Raw genomic sequence first — 22336 nt, forward strand, 5'->3', positions numbered from 1 at the left:
CTCTTTTCTTGTTCTATTTAATATTCTAGGTACGACACCGAGCTTCTGGTCAGGTGATGGCTCTTAAGATGAACACGTTGAGCAGTAACCGGGCAAACATGCTGAAAGAAGTACAGCTCATGAATAGACTCTCCCATCCCAACATCCTTAGGTAATGGCTTTTCCTTCCTTCTGATCAGTGAGAAAACTGAAACATTGGAGGCTTGCTAGAATAGCACTAATAGCAAAAAAAGGAGGGATTCAGGATTTATCATGCTGAATCTATCTTGCTGGGGTTTAGTGGTACTCTAGGTCGTTTTCTGCCCATCAAGACTTAATTTATTGGTAATTAACTGCATTTAACAAAGCAACTTCCTCTGTCTGTCAAGTTGCTTTACTCTAATTAGAACATTAGTAGCAGCTCATTAGAACAGTTGTTTCCTATGGCTGACTGGTAATTTATCAAAGAGGAGAGATTGTTATTTATTTATGGGAAATTGTAATTAAATCAGTGAGTGACAATAAAAGTAAAATTATGTCCTCAAGTTATCTGTCCTTAACTTTTAGCACTCACTTGAGGAGACACATTTTGCCTTTGAGTATTATTATTATTATTTTGAGATAGGGTCTCACTCTGTCACCCAGGCTAGAGTATAGTGGCATGATCATGGTTCAACGCAGCCTCGACCTCCAGGGCCCAATTGATCTTCCCCACCTCAGACTCCTGAGCAGCTGGAACTACAGGTGTGCCACCACATCCAGCTAAATTTCACATTTTTTGTAAAGTCAGAGTTCCGCCATGTTGTCCAGGCTGGTCTCAAATTCCTGGGCTCAAGCAATTCATCCTCCTTGGCCTCCCAAAGTGGGGAATTATTTTTATAAGTTTATATAATTGTCACTTTTTAATAATCTGTATCGGAATCTTTCTTGCTTTAATTATTTTGATATTTTAGTCAGGCAAGTATATTTTCTTTTTTAAAAAAAATTTGGCTGGGCTTGATGGCTCATGCCTGTAATCCCAGCACTTTGGGAGGCCGAGGTGGGCGCATCGTGAGGTCAGGAGATCGAGACCATTCTGGCTAACGCGGTGAAACCCCATCTCTACTAAAAATACACAAAAAAAATTAGGCGGGCGTGGTGGCACGTGCCTGTAGTCCCAGCTACTCGGGAGGCTGAGGCAGGAGAATTGCTTGAACCCGGGAGGTGGAGGTTTCCTCTGGGAACCGAGTGCAGTGAGCCAAGATTGCGCCACTGCACTCCAGCCAGGGCGACAGAGCAAGACTCCGTCTCAAAAAAAACACAAAAAAGAAATTTTATTTGGCCAGGCATGATGGCTCATGCTTGTAATCTCAGTACTTTGGGAGGCCAAGGTGGGTGGATCCCTTGAGCCCAGGAGTTTAAGACCAGCCTGGGCAATATGGTGAAACCCCATCTCTACAAACAACAACAGCAATAACAAACAACCAAAAAAATTAGCCAGGTATAGTGGCATGTGCCTGTAGTTTTGGCTACTCAGGAGGCTGAGGTGGGAGGATCTCTTGAGCCCATGAGTTCACAGCTGCAGTGAGCCATGATCGCAGCACTGCACTCCAGCCTGAGTGACAGAGTGAGACCCTGTCTTAAAAACAAAAATTATTTTATTTAAAAAAAAACTTTGTTTTAATAAGACAAGGTCTCACTGTGTTGTTCAGGCTGGGATTACAGATGTGATCCACCACACCTGGCCAAGTATATTTTCAAATGAGACCAAATAAGACAATTTAATTCAATGTATATTTAGTTAGGGTTTATGTGCAGGATGCTTTGGAAAGTTTAAAGTGCTATTTACTTAGGGTCATTTATTGCTAATTTTTATATGTTTATATTGGGCTAGAGAGAACTCATATGGCTTAAGTATGACTTACATGTTTGGTCAATGGTGTTAAATTATGGAATTAAATTATACTGCTTACTTGAAACTTTTTATCTTTGTATAGAATTATTGGCTTCCTAGTCTACCTCAAAAATATTCAGCCAGTATTTTTATTGTGGTGACTTTCTTTCAAATTTATAAGTCAAATTAACACTTTTTTTTTTGAGACGTAGTTTCGCTCTTGTCGCCCAGGCTGGAGTGCAATGGCTCGATCTCAGCTCACTGCAACCTCCACCTCCCAGGTTCAAGTGATTCTCCTGCCTCAGCGTCCCAAGTAGCTGGGATTATAGGCGCTCGCCATCATGCCCAGCTAATTTTTGTATTTTTGGTAGAGACAGGGTTTTACCGTGTTGGCCAGGCTTGTCTTGAACTCCTGACCTCAGGTGATCCACCTGCTTTGGCCTCCCAAAGTGCTGGGATTACAGGTGTGGGACACCACACCTGGCCAGATTAACACATTTTTTGAGCATATGTCTGGTGATATATTCAGACATCAGAAAGGTATCAAGATATATATAAAATGGAGTGTCTGCTAGCAAGGAATTTATACTTTACTTGCTCTACTTACATTGATGGAAATAGAACTAATAAATTAACTAAGACACCACCATTTGAGTAGAATAAACTCTTAAGTGCTATAGGAGTTCAAATGAGTGAGGGGTCATATTAACTTTGAAGAGTCAGGGAAGGCTTGGCATGATGGCTCACCCCTGTAATCCCAGCACTTTGGGAGGCCGAAGCAGGCAGATCACAAGGTCAAGAGTTCGAGACCATGCTGGCCAACATGGTGAAACCCCGTCTCTACTAAAAATACAAAAATTAATTGGGCATAGTGGCACACGCCTGTAGTCCCAGCTACTCGGGAGGCTGAGGCAGGAGAAGCTGTTGAACCCAGGAGGCAGAGGTTTCAATGAGCTGAGATTGTGCCACTGTATTCTAGCCTGGCGACAAAGCAAGACTCTGTCTCAACAACAACAAAAAAAAAAAAAAAAGGAAGAGTCAGGGTAGCCTTCTAGGAGGGGACTTGAACTGGACTTTGAATTTTTTAAAAATTACGTTTAATTTTTGTGGTTACATAGTAGGTATATATACTTATGGGTTATATAAGATATTTTGATGCAGGCATGTAGTGCATAATAATGAACCTTGATTTTTAATAGGATTTTAGAAGATAGAGGAACTCAGAGCAAATAGTGATATAGAAAGCACAGATACAAAAATGCAAAGCTTTTTGAGGAGTCAGTGAATAAAATCTTATTTGGCTAATAATGACAATAATAATAATGACCATTTATTGAAGGCATGTTGTATACTAGGTGTGTTACTTATTTAAAGATTTAGTCTTCACACTCACTGTCCATTGAGGCCAAGAGATTATGTATGGGCCAAAGTCTCCTCTAAGGCCTGGGTTCTTTCTACCAGGCTTCTCTTAGAAGAACTGAGGATTTGATAGGATAGTATTGGTAGATAAAGGTGGAAAAGTAGAATTAGGTCAGATTATCCAGAAATGTTTTGCATAAATCCAAAGGATTGTAGTTTATGATCTGTGATTGGATTCTGAGCAGAAACTAGAATGGTAAGGTAATTGATGACAAGATGCAGAATGGTTTAGTGTTAGAGAGACTGGTAGCAAAGATATCAGTTAGGGGGCTTCCACTATGTTTGAGAGTGAGGTAGATGAGGCTTTGATATTCTGCTTAGGAATTTTTAAGATGATCATATTTTAAGTAATATCATCTAGCTTAAGAAGTCATATTTTAATTTTTTTATTATTATAGAAGTGATACATAATTGCAATGCAAACATTTAGAAAATAGAATTAGTAAGAAAAAGAATATAAAACTTGCCCTTAATCTCAGCATGTAGGGCTAAAACTAGTATTAGCATTTTGGCATCTTTCTTGCCAATCTTTTTATTTTACCATTTCTTTTCTTACTCTCTTCACTATGAACTGAACTAGCAAATGCATGGAAAGTTGACTTTAAATAAATTTTATTCCATTACAGCAAAATCTTTAGATGTACTTGTTATATAATAAAATGGTATAGTATAACCTGAAACTGTAAAACTACTAAAAGAAAAGGCTTGGCGTGTTGGCTCACACCTGTAATCCCAGCACTTTGGGAGGCCGAGGTGGGCGGATCATGAGGTCAAGAGATCGAGACCATCCTGGCTAACACGGTGAAATCCCATCTCTACTAAAAATACAAAAAATTAGCTGGGCGTGGTGGCAGGCACCTGTAGTCCCAGCTACATGGGAGGCTGAGGCAGTAGAATGGCATGAACCTGGAAGACAGAGCTTACAGTGAGCCGAGATTGCACCACTGCACTCCAGCCCAGGCGACAGAGTGAGACTCTGTCTCAAAAAAAAGAAAAAGAAAAAGAAAACATAATAGAAAAATCTCCATGAGATTGGGTAGACAATTTTTTTGGATGTGCACAAGCAACAAAAGCAAAAATAGACAAATGAGATTGCATCAAACTAAAAGCTTGGAAGGCCGAGGCAGGTGGATCACCTGAGGCCAGGAGTTCGAGACCAACCTGACCAATATGGAGAAACACCGTCTCTACTAAAAAATATAAAATCAGCCGGGCATGGTGGCACATGCCTGTAACCCCAGCTACTCAGGAGGCTCAGACAGGAGAATCGCTTGAACCTGGGAGGCAGAGGTTGCAGTGAGCTGAGATCGTGCCATTGCACTCCAGCCTGGGCAACAAGAGTGAAAATCTTTCTCAAAAAACAACAACAAAAAGGAAGGAAATACTGTCATTTGGGACAACTTGGGTGAACCTGGAGGATGTTACACTAAATGAAATAAGCCAGACACAAAGGCAAATAACTCACGATTTCATGTATGTATGAACTCTAAAACAGTCGATCTCATAGAAGTAGAGAGAAGAGGCTGGGCGCGGTGGCTCATGCCTGTAATCCCAGCACTTTGGGAGGCCGAGGTGGGCAGATCACAAGGTCAAGATATCGAGACTATCCTGACTAACACGGTGAAACCCTGTCTCTACTAAAAATACAAAAAATTAGCTTGGTGGGGTGGCATGTACCTGTAGTCCCAGCTACTCAGGAGACTGAGGCAGGAGAATGACTTGAACTTGAGAGGTGGAGGTTGCAGTGAGCCGAGATTGCGCCACTACACTCCAGCCTGGGTGACAGAGCGAGACTCTGTCTCAAAAAAAAAAAAAAAGAAAATTTGGAGAGAAGAATGGTGGTTACCAGAGGATAGGGGTGAGTGGGGTGGGATGGGGAGGAAATGGGGAGATGTTGGTCAGGGACACAAAGTTTCAGTTACCTATGAGGAATACTTTTCTGAAATCTGTTGCGCAGTATGGTGACTATAGTTAATAATAATGTGTATTTCAAAAAAACAGAAAAAATAGAACTGCTGTATAATCCAGCAATAGGAGTAAGTTTCAAATATGTCACCACAAAAAATGATGTGAGGTAATACGTATGTTAGTTAGCTTGATTTAATCATTCTACACTGTATACATTTATGTTTGATCTATTTCAAAAAGTAGTAGTATAGTATGATTAAAAATGAAGGCTTTAGGTTGGGTGTGCTCACACCTGTAATCCCAGCACTTTGGGAGGCTGAGGCAGACAGATCCCTTGAGCTCACAAGTTCAAGACCAGCCTGGGCAACATGGTGAAAACACGGTTTTCTCTACAAAAAATACAAAAATTAGCTGGGCATGGTGGTGTGCACCTGTAGCCCTAGTGACTTTAGAGGCTGAGGTGGGAGGATGGCTTGAGCCTAGGAGGCAGAACTTGCAGTGAGCCGAGATCACACCACTGCACTCCAGCCTGGGTGATAGAACCAGAGCTTGTCTCAAAAGAAAAAAAAAAAAAGAAGACTCTAGATTAGAGGTGTCCAATCTTTTGGCTTCCCTGGGCCATATTGGAAGAAGAATTATCTGGGATCACATATAAAATACACTAACACTAACAATAGCTAATGAGCTAAAATAAACAAAAAATTGCAAAAACCATATCAAAATGTTTTAAGAAAGTTTATGAATTTGTGTTGTGCCACATTCAAAGCTATTCTGGGCTGCCATGTGGCCCGTGAGCTGTGGGTTGGACAAGCTTGCTCTAGATTCTAGATCAAACTGTCTGGATTCAAATCCTGGATCTTGGGAAAGTTTAGTTAACCTGTCTGAGCCTTAGTTTTCCCATCTATAAAATGAGGGTAATGACAGTAAATATTTTATGGAGTTGTTACTGAAGATTAATTAAATTAGTACATGTAAATCACTTAGAATAGTACCTTGTATGTGGTAAGTACTCAGTAAATGTTAGCTATTATTATTAGTTTATTTTCCTCTGGGTGTTTCTTTCAGTGGCCTATTATAATAGCCTATCTTTGTTGTTGTTGTTATTTAGTTTTTATTTCATAATCATAAACTTAATTTAACTCTGCAATGCAGCTAGGCATGGAAGGGAACAAGGAAAACATGGAACTCAAAGGGAGCTGCAGCGAGAGCACAAAGATTATGGGATACTGTGAGCAAATGGGGTGGAGGAGTGCTCTCTTGAGCTACAGAAGGAATGGTCTGGTGGTTAAGATAAAACACAAGTCAAATTTATTAGAGCTGTCCACAGTCAGCAATGGTGATCTTCTTGCTGGTCTTGCCATTCCCAGACCCAAAGTGTCCCATGGCCTCCACAATATTCATACCTTCTTTTCACCTTGCCAAAGACCACATACTTGCCATCCAACCTGACACATAAACCCTGGAATAATTTTGTGAAAGCAGGAACCCTTATAACCAAATCCTTTCTCTCCAGTGGTCAGAGCACAAAAGTTTTCTGCTGTCTTTGGAACTTTGTCTGCAAACAGCTCGAAGGAGACGTGGCCTAAGGGCTCGCTGTTTGACTGTGATGTTGAAGAACATGGTGGGGTTGACCATGGCTGATAGTACAGGGCTCCCGGCGGTGGCAGCAGCATCTGCAAAGCACCTACCTTTTTTTTATTCATTTACTCACCAAACATGTGTTGAGTGCCTACTGCTGCTTTTAATAGATTCAATGGTTTTCTACTATTGTTGTCCAATAGAACCTTCTGCAGTGATGGAAATGTTCTATATTTTTGCTGTCGAATAGCCACATGTAGCTAATAAGCATTGAAATATGGTTAATGCAAATGAGAAATTAAAATTTTATTTGAATTGGTTTAAATTTAAATTGCCACATGAAGCTAGTGCCTACTGTATTTGATAATGCTGGACTACTTACATCTTTGCCTTTGTTTTGCTACCGGTATATGTGTTCCAGCCTAGAAACATGTAGGGTTGTGATAAGACCAACATTACCATTCCTATTCTGTATCTTCTTGATATACTTTCTTAGCTTATCTCCTTTTGATACTTTTGCTTAGGAATGATCCCCACCTCCACCCTCATCCCCCTTAACTTAAAAAAGTAATATTTTTTGCTCTCAGCCAAGTTTTCTAATGTATGAAAGGTAGCATTCAGTCTATCTAAATCTTCCCAATAAGCCCACAAAAGAGATGATATATATAAAGCCTCTGGCACAGGAACTGTCACACTGCAAGTATAATACATGAGAATGATACTTATTGTTAACCACGTGGGTTTGCCCTTTGATGGTGACCATTTTTGTTCTGCATAAGCCATCTGTCTCAAATATACTGTGGTTTAAAAGCCTGAAAGTGGATTACTTTTTAAAAGAAGCTTCTAATTATTTATATCTTTTATGTTTTTATGTCTTCACTTTCACTATATATTTTGAATACAACAAAAGGAAATTATTCTAACCAGTGGACCAGAGCAAACAAAGTCCTCTTGTCTTTTGTTACCCAGAGGACTATTAATGTAGTAGAAACATTTATTATACTTCCCTGTGACTCCTTAAATGTCAAATCAAGCATGACTATGTTTTATTCTCAAGGTTCTTAGAATTTGTATTTTCTAAATGCTTTCTGGTTGTCTTAGCAATTTGCTGTTAATACTTATGATTTAAATTTTTTGATTGCTATTTGTTGGTATGGCTCTTAGTCTATTTTCAAGTTGTAAACATTATAAGCTCTCTTTTATATGTGCAGAAGTATGAACCAGCGTTTTCCCCCAAATTGAGATTAGATCTACATTGGGAAGAATCCATCTCTTGGAACCCTAGGATTACACAGATGTGCCTTCTCAGGTGCTGGCCCAGGTGGGAAGTTGCTGAGTAGATGAGACTTCTGTTCTCTTGGCTTCATCTAGTCAGAACAATTCCCCTTTTTATCTTTTTTATGTTGAACTTCTGTATAAGAGTTTTGAAGAAAAGGTCTCCTGCTTAAAAGAAAGAGAGAGAGAGAAACGAAGGAAAGAAAGGAAGAAAGAAAGAAAAAGAGTGTGCTGAAAATTACATTGTTAGTGCTTTGGAAAGTCTACTTGGGAAAGAAGACTATCTGCATGATCTGCCAGATGGTAGGCATTTAATCCTCTGGGCATACCTTGGTTCTCTTCTGCCAGAGCTATTGTGTGCCCAGCAGGAGTGAGTGAGCTGAACCTCTGTAGTTCTCTTTTTCTTGACCCCAACCTCCCAGTTTCCCTTTTTCCCTTTATCTCCCTTCCTCCTAAGATTTCTATTTGGAAGGAAAAGTGTGGGCCTGGTAAGTCATAGAGGTAGTACTTGCGTAAATTTTGTTCATGTGTATGTATTCTGTTTATACATGGGCCCAGTGAAGATTGGTTGTTTTATCATCAGTTGCTCAAAGTTATCAGTTAAAAAAAGGAACAATAAAGTACTTTGTTGGGTGCAGGGACTGATTGTTTAGGTCTCTTGTGAATAAGGTTGTTTATGCCAGGAAGTCTTATGCTCAAGATCTGTAACCCAGTTCCATGCCCCACTCACTTCCACTCCCCGGTGGCCTTTCTGAGGAACTATACACTCAGGTTTGTTCTCATACCTCCCCCCAACCCCGATACAGGGTCTCACTCTGTTGCCCAGACTCACTGCAATCTCTGCCCTCTGGGCTCTAGCAGTCCTCCCACCTCAGCCTCCTGAGTAGCTAGGACTGCAGGCGGATGCCACCACACCTGGCTAATTTTGAACAAATTTCTGTAGAGAAAGGTCTCACTATATTGCCCAGGCTGGTCTTGAATTCCTGAGCTCAGGCAGTCCTCCCACTTTGGCCTCCCAAAATACTGGGATTATAGGCTTGAGCTACGGCACTGGGCCCCTCTTTTTTGTTATTTATGCCATGAGAAATTTAATATTTCTTTTAGACTCCTCCTTCAATTCACCAAGTATGAAATTGAAGAGTATGCCTTCAGTTCATAAATATTTACTTGGAACTACTCAGTCCTTCCCTGTGCTAGGTAATATGATTAATGCAAGAGAAATAGAGGCTTCTTGTCTCCCAGAGAGTCTCTTTAAGAAGTAAACTATACAATGTTGGAAATAGACTAGCATTAGCTAATGCTGTGAGAATATGGTAGGATATTTTCCCAGTCTCAGTTATTAAGACAGCCATCTTTCCAGTTATCCATCCTGAAAAATTCCAGCCATTTTTGGTTATCATGTATTCCTTGCTTCTAATGAGAAGCTAAGCTGTGATTCTAAATATTCAAAGACTTTTGCATCTATTCCTTCCCTTACATGTGTGCTGTAATTCAGCCTTCTTCACTTTCACCTGGAGTGAATTATTTTCCTTGCCTCTTTGCCCTCTGTTTCACTCTTCCTGATACACAGCTCTAGTTGTATAGTTTATTTCTTAAAACTTTTTGTGGCTCACATTGGTTTCAAAATTGAGCCAAAAATTCTTTAGACTGACAGTTAAGGTTCGATCTGTTTTTCCAACCTTTTCTTCCACTCTTTCTCTTGTACAGTTCACATAGCTCCACCATTTCCTAATTATATTCTCTAGGACAAGTTATTTAACCTCTGTGCTTTGATTTCTTCTGTTTAATGAGAATGGACCAGATCAGTTGTTAGAAATCACATTGGGGCAGGGCATGGTGGCTCACACCTATAATCCCAGCACTTGGGAGGCTGAGGCGGGAGGATCATTTGAGCCTAGGAGTAGTGAGCTATGATGGCTTCTTCCTGCCAACTGCACAGACAAAATCAATTCCCTGAGATTGTGGCATTGCAGTAAGAAAGAGTTTAATTGACTCAAGGCCAGCCATGCCAAAGAAGCAGTTATCACTTAAATCAGTCTTCCTGAAGCCCTCTAGAGGTTAGAGTTTTTATGGACAATTTGGTGGGCAGGGCTGAGGGAATGGGTGCTGCTGATTAATTGGGGGTGTGGAAAAGTCCTTGTGCACTGAGTGTACCTCTGTGTAGGGCTACAACAGGAGTCCTCAACCCCCAGGTTATAGACCGGTACCAGTCTGTGGCCTGTTAGGAACTGGGCCACACAGCAGGAGGTGAGCAGGTGAGCAAGAATTACTGCCTGAGCTCTGCTTCCTGTCAGATCAGTGGTGGCATTAGATTCTTATAGAAGCGTGAACCCTGTTGGGAACTGTGCATGCGAAGGATCTTGGTTGTGTGTCCCTTATGAGAATCAAACGCCTGATGATCTGAGGTGGAACAGTTTCATCCCAGAACCATCCCTCCACCTGCCCCTCCCCCGAGTCTGTGGAAAAATTGTCTTCCACAAAACCAGTCCCTGGTGCCAAAAAGGTTGGGGAACGCTGGGCTACAGGACCAGTTGAGTCATGAGTCACAAGTCTGGGTGGGGTCAGTCTGAAAAAATCTCTCAGAAAACCAGTCTTAGGTTCTATAATAGTGATGTTATCTATAGGAGCAGTTGGAGAAGTCATAAATCTTGTGATCTCTAGCCACATGACCTCCAAGCAGTAAGAGGCTGTAGAGCTATACCTACATTTTAGCAGAATTCTGGCCCCTCCCATAATCCTAACCTTGTGGCCTTTCCTTAGTTTTACAAAGCTGGTTTAGTTTTGGGAAGGGCTATTATCATCCTTGCTTTAAGGTTAAACTGTAAACTAAATTCCTCCCAAAGTTAGCTTAGCCTATGCCCAGTAATGACCAAAGACAAACAGCTTGAGATTGGAGGCGAGATAGAGTTAACTATGTCAGATTTCTCTTTTGCAAAGGTGGTTTCAGTTGTGCTGCTGAACCACAGACTGCGTGATATAGTGAGACCCTGTATGTAAAATAAATAAATAAATAAATAAGAAATCAAATTGAATTAAATGTTGAATAATTTTTAAATAATCAGATTTTTGAAATATCTTAAGGGTGAATGAATGTGGATGTGGGGTGTGTTACAGAATAAATGGGCAGTGTTTTAATTTTTTTTTTTTTTTTTTTTTTGAGATGGAGTTTCGCTGTTGTTGCCCAAGCTGGGGTGCAATGGTGCAATCTTGGCTCACTGCAACCTCTGCCTCGCAGGTTCAAGTGATTCTCCTGCCTTAGCCTCCTGAGTAGCTGGGATTACAGGCGCGCGCCACCATGCCCAGCTAATTTTTTGTATTTTTAGTAGAAATGGGGTTTCACCATGTTAGCCAGACTGGCCTCGAACTCCTGACCTCAGGTGATCCATTTGCCTCGGCCTCCCAAAATACTGGGATTACAGGCATGAGCCACTGCTACCGGCCTAAAATGTTTTTTTGCATCTGTTGAAAGTTGAAAAAAAATAATAAAGTGGATCTCTGATTTTATCATTGTAATCCTCATGGGTAACTAGGTGAAAGACTCTCAAGAGAGTTCACAAAGCATCTTTTGTAACACTAGCATATTGGTAAGGTGATCTTAAATTTTTTTTTTTTTGAGATGGAGTCTCACTCTGTCACCCAGGCTGGAGTACAGTGGCATGATCTCTGCTCACTGCAACCTCCAACTCCCAGGTTCTTGTGCTTCAGCCTCCCAAGTAGTTGGGATTACAGGCATGTGCCACCATACCCAGCTAATTTTTGTATTTTTAGTAGAGATAGAGTTTCACCATGTTGGTCAGGCTGGTCTCAAACTCCTGGCCTCAAGTGATCTGCCCCCCACTTGGCCTCCCAAAGTGCTGGGATTACAGGTGTGAGCCACTGTGCTTGGCTGAAGATTTTTAATATAAACATTGATTACTAGTTGTTGAGTACCCTTTATGGACCACTATTAATTTCCTGCTGCACTCCATTTCTTCCTTTCCAGACCTCTCCCACCATTCATCTATCACTTGAGCCAAAAGCTTACCATTCTTATTATCTTTCTCTTACACTCTATTTCAAACCATCAAGTAGTTCAGCATTATCTTCAAAATATGTCCTGAATCTATTTGCCACCTCTACATCTACTACTGTAGCCCAACCATCCTAATTGATCTCTTGTCTTCCCCCTTTGCCCCACAATAGCCAGATTGAATTTTAAGAAGGTAAATCAGATTATGTCATTTCCCTGCTGAATTTCCTAATATAGCTTTTTGTCATTCTTCAAAGTTCATACTCTGGGCTTTAACCTATCAGGCCCTAAATGATTTGGTCTACCTGGCTCTGCCCATATTTCCAATCATTCCTCCTTTTTCTTACATCATTCTAACCACACTCACTAACCTTCTTGTTTCTCAGACACATTAAGCTTTTTACCCTACTTCAGGGCCTTTGTACTTACTTTATTCCAGAATCATATGATATACTTTTGCTGAGATTCTCCTGCCTTAGCCTTTTGCCCCTCCTCAAAGAAATCTTTTTGACTAGTCTAAAATAGACATCGATATCACTATATATATATTTCCTCTTATTGTGCTTTGTTACAAGTTCTCATTACTTCTGAAAAGAACCTTATTCATTTGTTTGTTTACTTATTGCTTAAAGCCTCCAGTATTGAGTGAGCTCTCTGAGGGTAGAAGTTTATCTTTTTCACCATCGTATTTGTAGCGCCTATAGTGTAGTATCTCTAGAAGCTGATGCCAATTAGAACCAAGCCAGTTTGCATCACAGAAACTTACAAAAGCTCAGTAACTGAAGGTGGGTGTCAGGCTTGGGCTAAAAATAAGAGGGCTATTCAAAGTCTTTTAAGGGGTAACTGGGCCTGAAAATCAACATCCCCATTTCTTGTAACTATTCAGTTAAATATCACCCACCCCAAAAAGACATGGTTTAGTTTTGGAGAAAAATTGAACCAGAAATACTTCATACTAGTGAACATCTGATAGAATATGGGGGAGAATGCAATACTTAAAAGAGGAGATGGGGGGATAACCTGCATACTGGAATGGTGAGGCTCATAAGACTTCTAGTCACCTTTCATCACCTGGCTCTCAGGCAGGGAAAAATCATTCCTATCCTACCCTCAACCCTGCCACTTGCCAGGAAATTGATGGATTTTTTCCTGGAAAAAATGAATAGCCCCAAATAAAGGAAGACAGTTTTTTTTTAAAAAAGTGACAACCTTTGTCAGAAGTATTTGACTTTGGCAATATAATAAAAATAAAACAATTTTAAAAATTTAAAAAGTAACAACCAAAAAATCTTACAGTTGTCATCCTTTTAGGAGGTTAGAGAAGATACTGCATCCATGAAACAAGAATAGAATACTATAAAATATGAACAGAAAACCACACAGATTATTGTTTTTGGAAATTTAAAAATATGATATAAAAAGTCAATAGATGGTTAAGGAGATGAAGTTGAGGAAATCCTCCATTAGTCGGAAAAGATAAAAGAAAATGAGAGAAAAGATACTAAAATTTAAAGATTAACCTAGGAAGTTTAATTTTGATTGATAAGAAAACATCTTCTAGAACCCAGAGAGCGTGAGTCTACGGCCATACCACCTAAGATCTTAACTAAGATCAAATGGGATGAGGCACATTGGGGTGGAGTTAAGATCAAATGAGATGAGGCACATTGGGGTGGTATGGCCATAGGCTCATGCTCTTTGAGTTCTCACTATTCAGTATGCAGACTAACCCATTGTGCTGGGCCTGGCTAATACCTGGAGGGGAGAACCAAAGGACATGTGCTTCCAGATTGAAAGGGCCTAGCACAATGAATGAAAAAACAGCCACCTAGAGCATATCATTGTGAAATTTTAGAATATGTATAATAAAAATATTCTAAACATTTCCACAGAGGAAAAAATTTTTAAAAAAACCTTACCTGTCATTTTTTATTATTGTTATTACTATTGTCATAATAATCTGAAGTATCATATATTGAGGCTGTATAGCTTAAAGTTTAAGAGTTAAAAATTCACTCCCTGACTCTTCCATTTGCTCATTGTGTGCCCTTAGGTGAGCCACTTAATCTTTATTTTTCTTATCTCTAAAATAGAAATAGGCCTGGTGTGGTGGCTCAGGCTTGTAATCCTAGTACTTTGGGAGGCCAAGGCAGGCAGATCACCTGAGTCCAGGAGTTCGAGACCAACCTGGCCAACATAGTGAAACCCGTCTCTAATAAAAATACAAAAATAGCCAGGCATGGTGGTGCATGCCTGTAATCCCAGCTACTAGGGAGGCTGAGGCAGGAGAATTGCTTGAACCCAGGAGGTGGAGGTTGCCGTGAGCCAAGATCGCGCCACTGCACTCCAGCCTGGGTGACCGAGTGAGACTACATCTCAAAAAAATAGTAATAATAATTAAATAAAATAGAAATATACTTATCATATATTTTTATAAGGATTAAATGAGATAAACTCTGTAAAAGTATTTACAGAGGCTGGGCGCGGTGGCTCATGCCTGTAATCCCAGCACTTTGGGAGGCCGAGACGGGCGGATCACGAGGTCAGGAGATCGAGACCATCCTCGCTAACGCGGTGAAACCCCGTCTCTACTAAAAATACAAAAATTAGCCGGTCGCGGTGGCGGGCGCCTGTAGTCCCAGCTACACGGGAGGCTGAGGCAGGAGAACGGCTTGAACCCGGGAGGCGGAGCTTGCAGTGAGTGGAGATCGCGCCACTACACTGCAGCCTGGGCGACAGAGTGAGATTCTGTCTCAAAAAAAAAAAAAAAAAAAAATTTACAGAGTGTGTCTGACGCGTCCTTAGGTGCTCGGTAAATGTTATACATCACCATCATTGTTTGTCTGTTTCCTTGAAGGAGGGAACATTACATTTCTTCCTTTTTTTTTTTTTTTTTTTTTTTGAGACAGAGCTCGCTCTGTCGCTCAGGCTGGAGTGCAGTGGCGCGATCTCGGTTCACTGCAAACTCCGCCTCCCAAGTTCACGCCATTTTTCTGCCTCAGCCTACCCAGTAGCTGGGACTACAGGCACCCGCCACAACACCCGGCTAATTTGTTTGTATTTTTAGTAAAGACGGGGTTTCACCTTGTTAGCCAGCATGGTCTGTATCTCCTGACCTCGTGATCCACCCGCCTCGGCCTCCCAAAGTGCTGGGATTCCAGGCGTGAGCCACCACACCAGACCATCACATTTATTTCTATAGCCCCCACTTAATCCGCTTTGCATGGCACTGTACTTAATATATATGTGACAGACAGTACAAAAATTTCAAGTATTCTAATATTTATGGAGAGCACAAACCTTGCACATACTAATTGCTTGATACATGCTTATTAGATTGATGTTTTCTTTCCTCTGTATATTTCATTCACTTTGGGATAGGGAGAGGAAATAAATCATTGTGAGAGTATTCTCAAACTCTCATTGTGAGAGTTTCAGAAGTATGCTCACATAGATTGAAATCTATATTTCTATTATGTTACTTTGGTGTAAATTTATAAGTAATTTTAGAATAAAGGAGAAATTTGGGAAGGAAGAAGAAACTTTTTTAGGGCTTGGGGAGACAACTTAGATATGTGAGTTTGTGATTATTAGTTCTCTTTTGAACTTCCTGGATTAAGAAAAAGCTTTTTGGCCGTATTTAAAGTCACCATATGTATATGTATTAATAGTTCTGCCTTTGTCAGGAGACTTGTTTTTTGTTTGTTTGTTTCTTTGGTTTCTTTGCTTGCATGGCAGTTTTGAGCATTGTGATTTAAAATTTTTTGTTAAACTACTTATAAATTCATTCTTTGTTTAATTTCAGTTTGTTATTCAAGATAGAGGGTATATATTTTCCTCCCAGAAATCTTGGGTGTTTTTTATTTATTAAACTATTTTAATATTTGTAAGCAAGCAGATCTGACTTTAACTTTTTAGATCTTTGTATTGCTTCACCTCAAAAAAGTAAAATTGGACCATGAACTTGATTGGGCCTCTTGTTATTATGTGTAGTGCTATTGACATAATCTGATTGCTGAGCAATGTTTGTTCTGCCTTTGGCTGTCTTAAAATTGGACTGTTAAAAACCATAGGCAAAAAGGAGAAAGCGAGACTGAACCAGCTCTGCCTAGTGTCACCTGATGTGACACTCTGGTGGTTAATGTCTGTTCAGCTGAGTTTTCCTTAGGAGTTCTCATATCTAGGACCTAGCACAACCAGTTTTCCATGATGTAATACCTCTAAAACATGTTTGAACTGCAGCGAGCCTTACCCAAGGATATTACTGCCTTTTTATAGGTTTAGATTCTTCTGGGACTTGAGATCTGAGCCATTGCCTTCCTTCCTCCTCCTTCTCCTCCTCCTTCCTTCTTCCTTCTTTCTTTCTTCTTCTTCTTCCCCCACCCCCCCCCCCCTTTTTTTTTGTCTGCACGGCTCACTGTAGCCTTGACCTCTCAGGCTCAAGCCTTCCACTTCAGCCTCCTGAGTAGCTAGGACCACAGGCGTGCCCCACACCCAGCTTTTTTTTTTTTGATATTTAGTAGAGATGAGGTCTCCCTATGTTGCCCAGGCTGATCTTGAACTCCTGGGCTCAAGCAATCCTCCCACCTCAGCCTCCCAAAGTACTGGGATTACAGGTGTGAGCTGCTGTACCTGGCCTTTTTGTTGTTATTGGTGACTTTTTTTTCTAGCCCAAGTCCAAGAAATGACGGTATCTTTGTATTATTTGGGAGTAAAATGCAAAGCAATTTATTTTGTGCTACATGTTAAAGGTTAGTGGAGTCTGGTAGAGTATGTTACAGGTCCCTTTATTCCAAAATTATGAGAGGAAATTAGATAAAAATTCTGGAAAAACATACTTTTTAAAAAAGAATAGTCCGGGCACATTGGCTCACGCCTGTAATCTCAGCACTTTGGGAGGCCAAGGTGGGCGGATCACTTGAGGTCAGGAGTTCGAGACCAGTCTGGCCAACATGGTGAAACCCTATCTCTACTAAAATAATACAAAAAATTAGCTGGGTGTGGTGGTGCACGCCTCTCAGCTACTGGGGAGGCTGAGGCAGGAGAAAAGTTTGAGCCCAGGAGGTGGAAGTTCCAGTGAGCCAAGATCACGCCACCGCACTCCAGTCTGACCAACATGGAGAAACCCCATCTCTACTAAAAATAAAAAATTAGCTTGGCATGGTGGCGCATGCCTGTAATCCCAGCTACTTGGGAGGCTGAGGCAGGAGAATTGCTTGAACCCAGTAAGTGGAGGTTGTGGTCAGCCAAGATAGTGCCATTGCACTCCAGCCTTGGCAACAAGAGTGAAACTCCGTCTCAAAAAAAAAAAAAAAAAAAAATAGTAAACCAATTTATGTAGATTTCATCAATCTTTGTATGCATCTGTTTCTTTTTCTTCTTTCTTTTTTTTTAAAGACAATGTCTTGCTGTTTTGTGCAGGCAGAGAAGTGCAGTGGTATGATCATAGCTTACTATAACCTTGACCTTCTGACCTCAAGTGATCCTCCTGGCTGTCTTCTGAGTAACTGGGACTACAAGCACACACCACCATGCCTGGCTAATTTAATTTTTAAATTTTTTTTAGAGACAGGGTCTCACTGTGTTGCCCAGGCTGGTCCTGAACTCCTGGCCTCAAGTGGTCCTCCCACCTTGATATCCCAAAGTGCTGGGATTACAGGTGTGAGTCACTGTGCCCGGCCTCTTTTCTTTTCTTTTTTTTTTTTTAATGGTTATTTTTCTTAGCAGAGTTTCAGTGTTTTAGATGTAGGCCTTTTAGAAAACATAAGTATCAAAATTATGTCCACGTTTTAACGTTGTATTATAGGTTTACTTGGGCCTCTTAATCGTTGTTACTATAACCTTTAGAATCAGACATTTTTCTGGAAAGACCAGTATGGGTCAGAAGAACCCATATGATATGGATGCTGCTTGCTGCTCAACGTTGGCAGCAGAAAAGCTGGTAAAGCAAACCAGGTAGATTTTCATTGGTTCATAGATAGGCAGTTCTTTTTAATGAATCAAAAATCAAAAGTGGTTTTATTGAACCGCTGGCCTTTTTTTCTTTCATAACCATTATCACAGGGCAAAACATAGACTTTGGAGCCAAACATCCAGATTCTAGTACCCTCTTTAACGTTTGTCAAGTCATTTAAATACTCCAAACCTCATTTTCCTAGATGAAGAAGTGGGGGTAATTTCATCTCAGGTAATATATTTATAAAGCAACTAGCACAGTTTCCAGGTATATTGTAGGTAAGCAGTAAGTAATTTTCTTGACAGCTTTGATACAGTGGCCACATAACTCTTCCTACCAGGTGCTGTTATTCAACCTTCAGGAGGTCCATGAACAGTAGTAATAGTAGTGTTATTATTATTATTATTATTATTATTATTATTATTATTATTTTGAGATGGAGTTTTGCCCTTGTTGCCCAGGCTGGAGTGCAATGGTGAGATCTCGGCTCGCTGCAATCTCCACCTCCCAAGTTCAAGCGATTCTCCTGCCTTAGCCTCCTGAGTAGCTGGGATTACAGGCGACTGCCACCACGCCTGGCTAATTTTTATATTTTTAGTAGAGACAGGGTTTCACAATGTTGGCCAGGCTGGTCTCAAACTCCTGACCTCAGGTGATCCACCCGCCTTGGCCTCCCAAAGTTCTGGGATTATAGACCTGAGCCACCACACTTGGCCAGTAGTGTCAGTGGTTTTTAAATCAGAGTAAGGACAGCTAGGTATGTTTTAGACTGTGTCACACCTCTTTCTTCACTTCTTTTTTCACTTCTTTTTTTTTTTCTTTTTTTTTAAAAGACAGAGTCTCACTCTGTCGCCCAGGCTGGATGGAGTACAGTGGCATGATATCGGCTTACTGCAACCTCTGCCTCCTGGTTTCAAGCAATTCTTGTGCCTCAGCCTCCCAAGTAGCTGGGATTACAGGTGTGTGCCACCGCATCCGGTTAATTTTTATATTTTTAGTAGAGATGGGGTTTCACCATGTTGGCCAGGCTGATCTCGAACTCCTGGCCTCATGTGATTCACCTGCCTTGGTCTCCCAAAGTGCTGGGATTATAAGTGTGAGCCACCATGCCTGGCTCTTCCTTCACTTGTTTGTTTAGGTAATAAAGTTTTGAGGGAGGATATTTATGCTTTAATGTTTAACTCTGAGCTTTATACAGAACTGTGAATTTGATAAATATTTGACTGACTGAGTGTGAATGCCACCAAGGAACACGTTAATGTTATTTTCCTTATGCTAGTTTACAAAGAGTCAAAGTCTAAAATTTGTTTTAAATCTGTGAACATTATATCACAGGGGAGTGACCCATGCAATTTTTTGTATTATGTATCTATTATTAGTTTTCTGTGGCTATCATAATGAATTACCACAAACTTAGCTTAAAACAACACACATTTATTTTATCTTACTGTTCTATAAGTCAGAGGTCTGACAAGAGTCTCACTGGGCTAAAATCAAAGTATCAGCAGGGCTGCATTCCTCTCTGGAGACTCCAGAGGAGAATCCATTTCCTTACTTTTTTCAGCTGCCAGTAGCTGTTTGCATTCCTTGGCTCATAGACCCCTTCCATCTTCAAACCCAGCAATGAGTCTTTCTCACATTGCATCACTCTGATATTGACTCTTCTGCCTCCCTCTTCCACCTATGAGGACCTTGTGATTACTTTGGACCCACCTTAATAATCCAGGATCATCTCTATTTTGAAGTCTTCCGATCAGCAACTTTAATTGCACCTACAATTTTGATTTATTTCCCTTGCCATATAATGTGACACAGTCACAGGTTCTGGGGGTTAGGACATAGATATCTCTAGGGGGCCATTAATCTGCCTACCTCAGTATCCTATTAGGAAGGCATTTTTGAGCACATCCCCATGTGCTACTATTAACCCATAATTAAATATTAGTAAAAGTAAGTTTCTCTTTTTATCAAAAATAAGTAAAAGTTTTAATTTTCTTCCCATACTCCAATGAATAACCCGGCTCATTACCCATTTTGGAGACTGCTGGCTAATAGTAGGTCCTAGGATAAGACCTGCCTTGGAATAAGAATTTCAACTTTTGTCAGGGCGCAATGTCTTCATGCCTGTGAAATCCCAGCAATTTGGGAGGCCGAGACAGGCAGATTGCTTGAGCACAGGAGTTCAAGACCAGCCTGGGTAACATGACAAAACCCCATCTCTACAAAAATACAAAAATTAGGCCTGGCACGGTGGCTCACGCCTGTAATCCCAACACTTTGGGAGGCCAAGGTGGGCGGATCACCTGAGGTCAGGGATTTGAGACCACCTTGACCAACATGGAGAAACCCCATCTCTACTAAAAATACAAAAATTAGCTGGGCGTGGTGGCACATGCCTATAATCCCAGCTACTTGGGAGGCAGAGGCAGGAGAATCGCTTGAACCCAGGAGGCGAAAGTTGCAGTGAGCCGAGATCGCGCCATTGCACTCTAGCCTGGGTAACAAGAGCAAAACTCCATCTCAAAAAAAATACAAAAATTAGCTGGGCGTGGTGGTGTATGCCTATAGTCCCAGCCACTTGGGAGGCTGAGGTGGGAGGATCGCTTGAGCCCAGGAGGTGGAGGCTGCAGTGAGCCAAGATTGTGCCTGGGCAAAAGATGGAGACTTTGTCTAAAAAAAAAAAAAGAAAGAATTTCAACTTTTATTTAAATTCAGTGAATACTGAGCACTAACTATGAACAAGGCAATGTTTTAAGTATATGGAGAGACACAAAACTACATGGTATATGTTGTCCAGGTGGACTAACTATTGGCTTAAAGACTTGTTTTTTTTCATGTCCTAGTCCAATGAAGGTTGGGTGGAGGTGGAAGGGGAGCTCATTTTCACCTGGAACAGGGCCTCGGATTCCTCCACTGGATCTTCTGCATCTGCTGGCAGATGAAGGAAGAAGGTGTGGAAGATAGTGTTGAGGTTTTATGGAACAGGCCTAGAAATGACATAATCATTTCTGCCCATATACCACTGGCTAGAACTTAGTGTTACAATCTTAACCAACTATAACGGACACTGGGAAATGTAATCTGCTTCGGGAGGAAAGGGGAAGCAATTTGTTGAACAAGTAGCTATTCTCTTCCACACACAGGATCCCTGCCCTCAAAAACCTTTTAATATTGTGGAAGAGGTAGACATTAGGTAAAACTTGATGTAGAAGGCAGAGCCTCATAAGTGCTCCAGTAGAGGTTTATTTTTATTTTTATTATTATTTTTTTGAAATGGAGGCTTGCTCTGTTGCCCAGGCTGGAGTGCAGTGGTGCAATCTCGGCTCATCCTGCCTCCGCATCCTGAGTAAGTGGGACTACAGGTGCAGGCCACCACACCTGGCTAATTTTTTGTATTTTTGGTAGAGATTGGGTTTCGCCATGTTGGCCAGGCTGGTCTCAAACCCTTGACCTCAAGTGATTCACCTGCCTTGAGAAAGATTAATCTTGATTGGAAATATTTGAAATTACATCTCTGAGCTAGAGATTCTTATAACCAACTTCAAAGAGCTATTTTAAGAATTAAGTGACAGGCCAGGCACAGTGGCTCCCACCTGTAATCCCAGCCCTTTGGGAGGCTGAAACAGAAGAATTGCTTGAGACCAGGAGTTCGAGAGTAGCCTGGACAACATAAGGAAACCCCATCTCTACAAAATATTTTAAAATTAGCCAGGTGAGGTGATGCATGCTTATAGTTCCAGCTATTTTGGAGGCCAAGGTGTGAGCCCATGAGTTCAAGGCTGCAGTTAGCTATGATCACACCACTGCACTCCAGCCTGAGTGATAGAGCAAGACCGACCCTGTCTCTAAGAAACACAAAAAGAGTTAGGTGATTTAATATATGGATGTGTCTGGCACACTAAATGCTATATAAATGTTTGGTGCTATTACTGTTGTTATTTGGAGATGTTCTTGAGCCAAGTTTTTAAGGATTCGTAGAGCTTTGAAAAATGGATTCCAGACAGAGAGACTCATTCTCGCAACAATATGGAAGTGGGAGGATTCAGGACATATTTAGAGGTGCAGGTTATATAACCGAAACATAGAGAAGGCAGGTGGTGCCTGTGGCCTCAGAGCCTGCAGGCGGTGCTGGCTTTGGGTCCAGGCTGGAAAAATAAAAATTTTATAAAATGTAAAATAAAAAGAAAAGAGAGAGAATGCAGGTGGATGTAACAGGAGATAAAGCAAGAGAGGTTTGGATCAGATCATTCAGACCTTTGAATAACATGGTAAGGAATTTGGACTTTAATCGGGATCTGTAAGCTGCCACAAAAGCTTTTTGAGTAACAAACAGTTTCTC

General features: G+C 40.9%; 1 protein-coding gene across 2 annotated transcripts in view; it reads left to right on the forward strand.

The window, feature by feature from the left end:
• LOC105494934 (testis associated actin remodelling kinase 2) overlaps positions 1–22336 on the forward strand; it is a 151692-nt gene that overhangs the window by 75671 nt on the left and 53685 nt on the right. For both annotated transcript variants that reach the window (XM_011763972.2, XM_071093975.1), the window contains exon 3: positions 30–151. In XM_011763972.2, the coding sequence (XP_011762274.1) occupies positions 30–151 (122 nt within the window). The remainder of the gene's footprint in view (positions 1–29; positions 152–22336) is intronic.

The sequence above is a fragment of the Macaca nemestrina genome, chromosome 1 (assembly GCF_043159975.1).
Source record: "Macaca nemestrina isolate mMacNem1 chromosome 1, mMacNem.hap1, whole genome shotgun sequence".
Classification (NCBI taxonomy): Eukaryota; Metazoa; Chordata; class Mammalia; order Primates; family Cercopithecidae; genus Macaca; species Macaca nemestrina.